Consider the following 10,200-nt stretch of genomic DNA (forward strand, 5'->3'; position numbering starts at 1 on the left):
ACCATCAATGCATGGAGATCAACGCATATCATAAGATGTACACATATTTACTCTCCATTTTTCATTAATCATCGTACTGTTGATTGGTTATATCCAATGGACATGAAAATATATCTATAGTGTGAAGAGTGCAGCTGTCGGTCTTTAGTAGAGTGTCCGACAGTTAACGGATGTTGAATAATTTAATTAAAGGGTTTAATTAATTATTCACGTACCGTTGGAGTTTCAAGCTACAAGTCCATGAGATCCCCTTGTTAGCTCAACGAGTTTAATGAGAATCAATTTTTAGATTAATTTTTGAATTATTCAAATTAATTGAGGGAATTAATTATATATGATATAATTAATTTAATTTTAATAATATACGATATAATTACTATAATGTATTTGATACATTATAATATTAAGTATTTATGAGAGTAAGTAAATATTTGAATGTGATTCAAATATTAATTATATGATTTGGATTCATATAGTTAAATTTAATATAAATGTGATTTATATTAAAAGCTATTGATGGGAGAAGAATTGAAACTATAGACTATATTGTATTTGATACAATATAGAAACTATAGGTTATATGTTATATGTGATATAACATATAGTTATATGTATAATAAATTAGTTATTATATATATAATTATATTATATTAATTTAAATTTATTTTATTTTTTATTTTGAATTAATGGGAGACAAATAATTTCACTCCCTTTTTTCTCTCCACCCATGCTTAATGTGGGTGGTTGACAGAATTTCAAGTGGTTCTTCTTCATCCTATAAAAAGAACGATATAGTTCTGTGACTTCTCTGCAAGAAAAGCTCTCTCTTCCTCTAAAAAATTTCCCCCCTAAATCCCAAATAGCCAGAGCCTATACCTCTTCGGTTCTCTGCTAGAGAATATCGAGGTCTCCAACTGCTAGTGTCCAATTGACCAATTTTGGTTTCTATTTATGAATTTCACAAAGAAGTGATTCGTGAAGATTGTCTTCAAAGGTGAGGTTTACTGTAACCTTTTATTTTATTTCAAGCATGTTGTATGTTTTTCCTTTAAATGCATAATTTTCTTCTTTTCTGTAAAATTATGATTCTGTAAAGAATTGGAATTTTAGGACGATCTCGCTTCCGCTCAAGGATCCTATCATTAGGGTTCCTTCAGATTTTTCATCCACGATTATTAAAATTTACAACATTCACTTCAAGGAATGTTGTTGCTCTAGTTGTCTGCGATTCATTTTTTTTAATCAATAACTCGTTATTTCATTCGACCACAAGAAGACATTAAATGAGTGCAAAATACTTTTAAAATATTTCTCTCGATATTGCTATTGTAGGAGCATATCTGAAATGTAGAAAAATGTCTTCTCTAACATATTTATTTAAAATTTTGGAGTCTCAAGTGCAACTATTTACGACAAGTTGTAGGAAGAAAAATTATTTTCTGATTATCACATTTTTATGGCATCTAGGTGTATTTTGGCATCAAGCACTAATGAAAAATAATTATTACCATTAATATCAGATGCTACAAATTCTAATTTTAGTAACATTATTACAAAATATTATATTTATATTATAAATTTAATATATATCAAACATGTAAAACAATATTAATTTATTAATTATAACGAAAAGAGAAAAATTGATATACCTCCAGGGCATATATTTAGCAAGGAAAACGATAAGAGTTCGTGTTGATAACATGTTGTGAACTTAAGAAGCACAACAAAAACACGAATACTAAAAAAATATAATATAATAATAAAATAAATAAATGATAAATAAATTAAACACAATATATAAATATATGAAATAAATTAAAAAAAATGGATTTCTCTCTTTTCTCCAATCTTTTTGGATTTTGCCCATGGTGTATTTTTCAAAACCCATCAAATGCCACTAAGGCAATTTAGCAAAAGGTGGATTACATGGACACATAATGTTGAGACACATGGACAACGCTTCGAAGAATGGGAGCATGACACATGGTCAATGGAGACTAATATGAGCATCTATTATCATAAATAAGTTTATAACTTTATAAGAGATAGATGTCACATCAATTATCTTAAGATTTATTACTATTTTTTTTTTATAGATTTTAAAACTAAAAACAAATAGATTATAAAAATTTAATGTTGTTAACAACCACCCAGTTAAAAGCAAAACCTTTAATGGGAAAATTGCTTAAAAATAATTAAAGGGAGTGGTTTTTTTTAATTATTTCATTTTTTATTTTTTTTTTAATTGAAACAATCGATTGATTGGGTTTTATTTATTGAAGGATGTTTTTTGTTTAATATAAAGAAGACAGAAGTAATCCAAAAAGAGAATGTTTTGGCGCGGGTTGTGATATGCGAAACAACGCCACCGTGACCGGGTGGAGCTTCTTCTAGTTCTTCTATTGTGTTGCTTGGAAACAATGTGTGCGCAACGTTTCCAAGAATTCCAACCCTTTCCGCTGCAAAGCCACAAAGTTCACTGTCCCACCATTTTCTGTCTTCCACGAATCCCTTCCCTTGCTCCTCTGCCTCCATCTCCAACCCTAATTTGCAAATGCCAGAAGGCGATTTCCTCTATCGATCTTCCTCCCAACGCCCTTCGCCGCAAGCTCGACCCTCAGTGGAGAGGTGGTTTCAGTCTAGGGGTCGACCTCGGAACGTCTCGCACTGGACTCGCTCTTAGTAAAGGCTTCTCCACTCGTCCTCTTGGTGTAATTTTTCTGCTAATTACACTTTATTTTGTTTCAATTTTCCCTCTCTGCGTTTTTCTCTAGCTTGTAATTTCAGCACATTAAACCTCTCGACTGCTTTCCTAGATGCCTGCTTTTGATTTTTCGGTCTTTCTGCTCCTAAATTTAGCGTTATTAACCCAATGATGATCGATGTTCTTATTGAATTTCATGTCTTCTGGGACATTAGTGTTTATAATGTGGCGAACGGCAGACTGCTATTATATTTTCAATTATGTTGTACACACTCCACCACGCTCTTTTTACCGGGCTGGTTTTTTGTTATACATGTATATTGAAATTGTAAACGGTTTCCGGCATTTAACTCAGTGTTGTGTGTTATCATACGTTTGGGACTCATGATTTCTTTAGCTGGCTTAGGTTCTGGAGTTGCGAGGTCAAAAGCTTGAGGTTAAGCTTATTGAGATTGCTGAACAGGAAGTATGTATCTCGCCCTCTCTGACGATCTTGCTAATGAAATGTTATCAACATGTTGGAATTATATTTCTTCTCTTTACTTGCACATTAATTGATGGAAAAAACTGTAGGAGGCTGATGAATTTATTATTGGACTTCCTAAATCATGCGACGGAAAAGAGACACCTCAGTCAAACAAAATTCGAAGTATTGCCGGAAGGGTGGCAACCCGGGCAGCTGAAAGGTGAAATACACCGAATGGTTGTTTGTCCCTCCTATGTCTTCCTTTCTGTTCTGATACTGCTTTTAGTTTAGGGGCTGGAGAGTTTACTTGCATGATGAACATGGGACAACAGCAGAAGCAGAAAGCCATATGATTTCCAAGTATTGTTGTCCTGAACACTTACTTATGTTGTTTTTTGTTTAATATTGTTTCCATGGATTCTCTCCTATAAAATTTCATATATCTCCTTTATTAGTATTGTTAGAGAATCCCACATCGGAAAAAATCAAGGGACCTCACTCTTCACTACTCCTTCCATAGCCAATTGGTTTTGAGATGAAACCCCATATTATCAAATACGGTATCAGAGCCCATAAAGCCCATACGGGTATTCGGTCTAATAAAAAAAAAAAAAAAAGAGATCCGATCAAGAATGGTGAACCCAAAAGAGACACCATCTTGAGAGGGCATGTTGAGAATCCCACGTTGGAAAAACCAAAGGACCTCACACTCTTCATAAGATAGATGGACTACTCCTCCCATAGCCAATTGGTTTTGAGATGGAACTCCATACTATCAAATAATCAATCGATTCATTAGATTTCTTGGCTTGAAGATTGCGCTTGAGCATACATCGTTTTCGATGGAGGAGATATCGAGCCATTGGTGAATCCATAAAGTTTGTGAGCCTTCAGCATTGGAACAGATTGAAACTTCCTTGTGAGCCTTCAGCATTGGAACAGATTGAAACTTCCTGAGTGTATAATTAATTTGTAGAAGCTAGACGGATTGAGATTGGGTTTGAAATATTTGTGTAAGAACGAAGGAGAACAGAGATCTTTGGAGGAAGAACTTCCAGCCATGGTGATTGAAGGATGGAGGATCGAAAATGACGGGAGTCGAAGAAGAAGCTCTGATACCATGAAATCTTTCATATAAAACTAGTGAAAGAATATTTTCCTCATTAATTTAGAAATAACTATTTGGGTGAGTATTTATAGAAACTCACACTTACACAGCAGAATTAATAAAACTGACTAACAGACTTAACAAAAATTAAAACCAATAACTAATATTTTCTGACATACAATTATAGTTAGTGTGGATTCTGTAGCCTGTAAACTATATTCCACTTAATGGATTGTTATTCAACATAGTCCCCTATTGATTTATTCATTTTCTTTGAGGGTTTTGATGACATTGATTTTAGGGGTTTGTAGAAATGATAGACTACCATGTGAAGATTCTTAGACTAGTGACGAACTAAAGCTGATGTTAATATCTATTCTCTACCATATTTTGGCATTAACTTCATGAATTTATCAAGGTGATGCAGACAAATTGGTTGTTAATTGCTATGGTATAATGTATTATTGGGATTTAAGAAGCACAAATATGGATATGAGACACGGATACGACATGACACCGACACGACAACACGTCATTTTCTAAAAATTTAAGACATGGGCACGGCAAGGACACACTTACTAAAACATATATTTTTTTAGAAATATATACCATTTTTAAATAAGAAGGAAATTCAAAGTCAATGAGTGTATTTCCATGCTTAAAAAATTAGTTTGATGTATTTCGCTCTCAAATTTTATTATTTTTGTCATATATGTGTTGACTTAGTATATGTAAGAACTGTTTGATGCATGTCTACCAAATGTTGGTCCTATTTTGAATTTATACAACTAGTGTCTAACACATGGATTGTCCTAAAAAGTGTCTGATACGTGTCCAACAAGCGTTGGAGTGTCCAAATGTCCGACATAGGATACACTAACCAAACTAAAGTGTCCGTGCTTCTTAGATTGGGATAGGTAGAAAGGGAGGAGATGAACACTGAGATAAGAAGGTAGGAAAAGCTTATCCCAAAATTTAATATATGGCTTGAGGATTCAATAGTCAAGGAGGTGGTGGTGACCACATTCTGTTTTAAGTGCACAAAATAAAACGTTTAGTTGCAGACTAGTGTTGAACCAACTCCCAAGGATTTATGAGGCCTGAATTTTACCAAGAGGCAATGGGATGCAATGATCTAGTGTTTGTGGTATAGACTTGTTGATCATAGCTCTTACTCTGTGGCTTGATGCTTGCAAAGCACTCCTTTGATATTTATGGCTGGAAAAGAACAACGGGATTTTTTAAGAGAAATATGAGGAGTGAACAGATTTGTTGGATTTAGTGCATCCTCTTGGATCTCCATCTCTTTACACAATCCTTTTTTTTTCCTTTTTAATTACTCTGATTTTCTATCTACAACTAGTTTGAAACCGTTGTGGAATCTCTTTGGCTCGGCTGGAGGATGCCTCACTGTCTTTGGTGCACTCTTCCAATCAATTGGAGTTCACTGTTTCCTATTATAAAAAGAAGAGGAGAAGAGAATTTGACAAAGGCAAACAAAATCTGTAATAGCCGTGTTTTTTAAAGCTTGAGGCTCAATAAAGTGCAATAATCATATGGAGCTTAAGCACAAGATGCAAAGAAAAGTGCAGATTTTTAGATAAAGAAGAGAAAACATAGTTGAAGTGGAAATATGAAAAAAAAAACCCTAAACACAAGGAATTTTGCATTTAGGCTTGGTAAATTTGATTTTTTTAGTTTATAAAGAAGGAAAACCTTAATTATTATTATTTTTAAAATCCCCCAGGCCTAGAGCTTTTTGCTTAGGGCTTCACAAAAGGTGCACGCTTTATTTTGTGAGCCTCACGTAGCACTTGAGAAGGCTTTTAAAGCATTGTGTAAGAGGAAATGAATACCTTTGATGGAAAGCTGGATTTTTTTTTATTGCAATCGAGAAAATAGATGTTAAAACATCTTATAGTTCATCTTTTGCTGCAATCTCCGTCCTTTGCTTCTTTTCTGGAGAATTGGTGGCATAACAACCCTATTAGTGGTTGTGGTCATAGTCTTCTACCGAAGCTCAAAGGTTGTAAGTTGGCTCTTTAAGCATGGAACTCCTCCACCTTTGACTGTCTCTTATATGAAAACTAATCTCCAGAAGACCCTAGCTACCCTCAATTTTTTTGGAAGAACAAAGGTCTCTAGATCCTCCATCTTTCCAAAAGCACATTGAAATTAGAGCAGAGCTTTTCTAGTCCAAGTAGTGAATTAGAGCAGAGCTTTTCTAGTCCAAGTAGTGAATTAGAGCAGAGCTTTTCTAGTCCAAGTAGTGAATTAGAGCAGAGCTTGCTTTCTATATATGTGATCTCCTTAAAGAAGGAAACATCTATTACTGAATTGTGGAATTCCCCTGGGCTTCTTGAACCATTTGGCCTAGAAGAAACCTGACAGAATTGGAAATCGAGGACTGGGCCAGACTATCTGAGGTTTAACACCGTCTGGAAATGAAAATACTGAAAGAAGGTATAATTCTTTTTTTGGGAACTCAGTCTCCACTGCTTAATTATCGGGGATCAGCTCCAACGAAGATCCCCATGTTTGATCATCTCTCCAAGCTGTTGTCCTCTGCAAAAATGATGCAGAAACACAAGTTTCAGCACATGGCCCTTGGCCAGATCCATATGCAATGTTTTTTTCCTGAAGACTTTTGGTTGGAACCCTGCCATCCCTTTTCACATTTGAGATCTCTCCATCACGCTTATTGGCATCCCATTAGCGAGGGGCAAAAAAAATCCTTTGGCTAAACATCATTCGGGCTATTTTGTGGTGTCCATATGGCTTGAAATGAATTCTCACATCTTCACAGATGAATAGCATGATTCTCAATCTCTCCTCTCTTCAATTATATACATCTCTCTTGGTGTAAATTAGATTCTCCATTTGTAATTATAGTTTATCATCCCTTCTAGCTCATTGGAATAGGTTTTTGTAATCCTATCGTTAGTAGTCCACAATCTTTTTTCTTTGTGTGTGAGATTTCTTCATAACAATGAAATGTTTGTTTCGTATTTAAAAAAGAAAAAGAGAGAGAGAGAAATACATATGATGCTTAAGGAAAGAAGATTTCATATGGAGATTGGAGGACCATAAGGATCCGTGTTCAAAGTTGCACCAGCCAACTTTGGTCCCCAGTTTTGAGGTTACCAAACTTCAAAAGAAAAGATAAACTTGCAGACATTTGTTCTACTCTAATATTTTCACCGGACATTTGTCTCCACTGAATGCTATTGAGATCATCTGTTGAATGACGTGAATGATGGAGAACCTAGTCAATGACTAGGAATTCTGATACTCATGCGAACTTCTATATGAAACTAATGGAGAATTGACTTGTTCCTTGTGAGGGGTGTTGCATGGATAGTGACACATTTTTGTCCCCTGTAGTCATTGATGTTATCAGTTTCCGTTTGGTTTATTGTACTTACAGCCCGTTTGGTTTGAGGGCATTGAGGATGGAAATGGACTTGGGATGACCATGCCCATGTTTGTTTGAAGATGATGAAATTTATTCCTAGGAAAAGGGTTTTCCCAGGCATCACTTAACAAGGTAAGGGAGGGTTTTTCCATCCCCTTGAAAAAGATGGGTTTTGTTAAAACCCAGGCATCATTTGGTTTCTCTTCATTTTCTTAATTTCTTTTTTCAATTTGTTATTTTTCATTCCCTCTTCATCTGTTATTTCCTATTTCCATTTCTTCAATTTCTTCTGCGTTTATTAAAATATATATTCTTACTAAAATTAAATTACTAATGATGAACTTAATTAATTACAAAAATGATTAAGTATTAAATTGTAATTAATCTGACTTTAATTAAATATATAATTGATTAGTTTTAATTATAAATACTCAATTTTCAAATATTTATAATTAAAATTTTTATTGATTCTTAATTAATTAATTTTTATCAATATATTGAATGATATTTATTATTTAGTTAATTAATTTATTGCAATGATATAAGATTGTAATACTTAATTAAATAAATTGAATATAAACATAATCTTTGTTCATAAAATTTTGATAGCATTTTTCATGCACAACTAAACACAGTCACCTTTGAATCCAGACATCACATTTTTAGACATTCTATTTTTAGGCATCATTTATTTTCAGACATCTATTGAACCTTAAACCAAACGGCTCCTTAATGGAAGAGTAGAATGGAACAATTTTCATTTAAAATGGGCCTTGCGGGTATTTTTAGATTTTCATTATGCAAATTTAGATGCATTGTTCACATAAGAAAAAATAAATTGTTATTCCACTAGTATAGAAAATACGGTTCTCTCTCACAGTAAAATCGCATCTCTCCCAAACCCTGTCCGTTCAACAATTATGGTTAGACTGTTTGTTGCATCAAATGGAAGAACTCTATGTAATCTTTTAAACTTGGAGTTGGCTTTCCTCCACTTTGTAGTTTCAATAGTCTATGAAATTGGTTGATTATCCTCTTTGTATCAATAGATCTATACTTTTCTATATGGGTTGGTCACATATATCACGTATACCAATCAAAGAAGATATGAATATGGAAAATTGACCTTTCGATTTTTTCTTCAGGGGGCTCAATAAATCTACTCGGCAGAAGAAGATTGATGCCTATGCTGCAATGGTAAAGTGGTGAATATTCTCATATGTTTTTTTAGCATTGGACGATAATAAATGCAACAATCCATTTCAGGCGCTTTTTTTAGAAAAATTATTTTCTCACGTTTTACGTTATTTGACGCAGATGGTACTAGAGAGATATTTTTTCATGTCGGGCGAGGGAACCGAACTTGTAGTGCCTAAGAGTCTAATCTTACAAGATAAACTTATCGAGGGACCACCTACAGACCCTGACTTTAAGGATTGAGGATACCACCTACAGGCCCTGACTTTAAGGATTGAGGATGTGCATCAGACAAGGAAAAAATAAACTGGGAGAGGCCCTCGGTCAAAAGTCGGGAAATTACTGATGGTTTTCTTGAGAGAAAACACTACTGCTATCAAACAAAGGTATTTTATTTCTGTTGAAGTGGAAGAGAGCCGCTATGGCACTAACGACATAGAAATAGATGGTACATTGAGACGAGGGTACTTCCTCAAAACATGGTCACGGAGTTAGGTGAAAGAGATACCTTCCTTATGAAGGTTCATTCGAAGGTAGTGAGTGATGGTCGTGAGATGGTACATTTGATGTTATATCTTTACAACCTTTTCAGAATCTCCTCACACATTGAATTCATTTAGACTTCGGTTAGTTAAGGGCAGGATTTTCTTTGGTCCTTTCTATTACTATAGGCACCTTTGCACTTGTGCCTGTCCTTGATCAGAAAAGTAGCGGAAAAAAGGGTGCTGACGAATCTCATATGTATTGGTTGAAAATTTTCTTAACAAATAAATTAATCTACTCCTTGATTAGAGATGTGCCCGTCATAATGAAATTTTAAAATTGTGCTTTGCTAGTTAATACTATGGAAAAGATTCTCACTGCATTTAGACCTGTATAGGAAGTTGGCATGTAATCAGAATTGCGATGAAATGTTAAAACCAGTATTGGAATGAGATCTTGAAGTGTAAAAACGGTAGGAAAGAGCATCAAGTTGAAAATGGTGGGATGAAATATAATAGAAATTACAAACTGAGTCTAAAGCCTTCAATCCAAACATAGGTTTGGATTACAACCTATTACAAACCCGACCTTTGAGAGTCCTTGGGTTGGTATCTTTGTGCTTGAAAATTCTTCATCCCTCCTGCGTTAAAGTTAATCATGGCTCTAGTATCCTTTTCTAGTTTACCTTTGGAGGGGAGGGTATCACTCATGGAAAGACATCCGTTCTTCAATATCTCTCTTCCAGGAAGCTTCTCACTGTTACAGAGGCTTGGGATTTAACAAATGGGTACTGCTTTGAACAATTTACATATAATTTAATGACAGCA

The 10,200-nt window shown here is 34.4% G+C and overlaps 1 protein-coding gene across 3 annotated transcripts; it reads left to right on the forward strand.

Annotated features, from left to right (window-relative positions):
• The first annotated feature begins 2,296 nt into the window (after nucleotides 1-2,296).
• Nucleotides 2,297-9,685, forward strand: LOC120081985 (putative pre-16S rRNA nuclease). Of its 3 annotated transcripts, none has more exons than XM_039037193.1 (6): nucleotides 2,297-2,711; nucleotides 3,111-3,170; nucleotides 3,278-3,390; nucleotides 3,462-3,530; nucleotides 8,839-8,898; nucleotides 9,011-9,152. In XM_039037193.1, coding segments are annotated over exons 1-6 (594 nt in total). In that variant the 5' UTR covers nucleotides 2,297-2,420; the 3' UTR covers nucleotides 9,012-9,152. The 3 variants fall into 3 exon arrangements, with proteins under 3 accessions (XP_038893121.1, XP_038893111.1, XP_038893103.1); XM_039037175.1 differs by having other exon boundaries at nucleotides 2,299-2,711; nucleotides 8,839-8,890; nucleotides 9,011-9,685; XM_039037183.1 differs by lacking the exon at nucleotides 3,462-3,530 and having other exon boundaries at nucleotides 2,298-2,711; nucleotides 8,839-8,890; nucleotides 9,011-9,685.
• Nucleotides 9,686-10,200: the final 515 nt, after the last annotated feature.

The sequence above is a fragment of the Benincasa hispida genome, chromosome 1 (assembly GCF_009727055.1).
Source record: "Benincasa hispida cultivar B227 chromosome 1, ASM972705v1, whole genome shotgun sequence".
NCBI lineage: Eukaryota > Viridiplantae > Streptophyta > Magnoliopsida > Cucurbitales > Cucurbitaceae > Benincasa > Benincasa hispida.

What these genes read in the sequence shown, in the direction of transcription:
- LOC120081985 (XM_039037175.1), top strand. Translation starts at nt 2,421, where the DNA reads ATGTGTGCGCAACGTTTCCAAGAATTCCAACCCTTTCCGCTGCAAAGC. An exon ending in TTGAGATTGCTGAACAGGAA is followed by an intron (nt 3,171 to 3,277) that starts GTATGTATCTCG and finishes AAAAAACTGTAG; the next exon opens with GAGGCTGATGAATTTATTAT. An exon ending in GCAACCCGGGCAGCTGAAAG is followed by an intron (nt 3,391 to 3,461) that starts GTGAAATACACC and finishes CTTTTAGTTTAG; the next exon opens with GGGCTGGAGAGTTTACTTGC.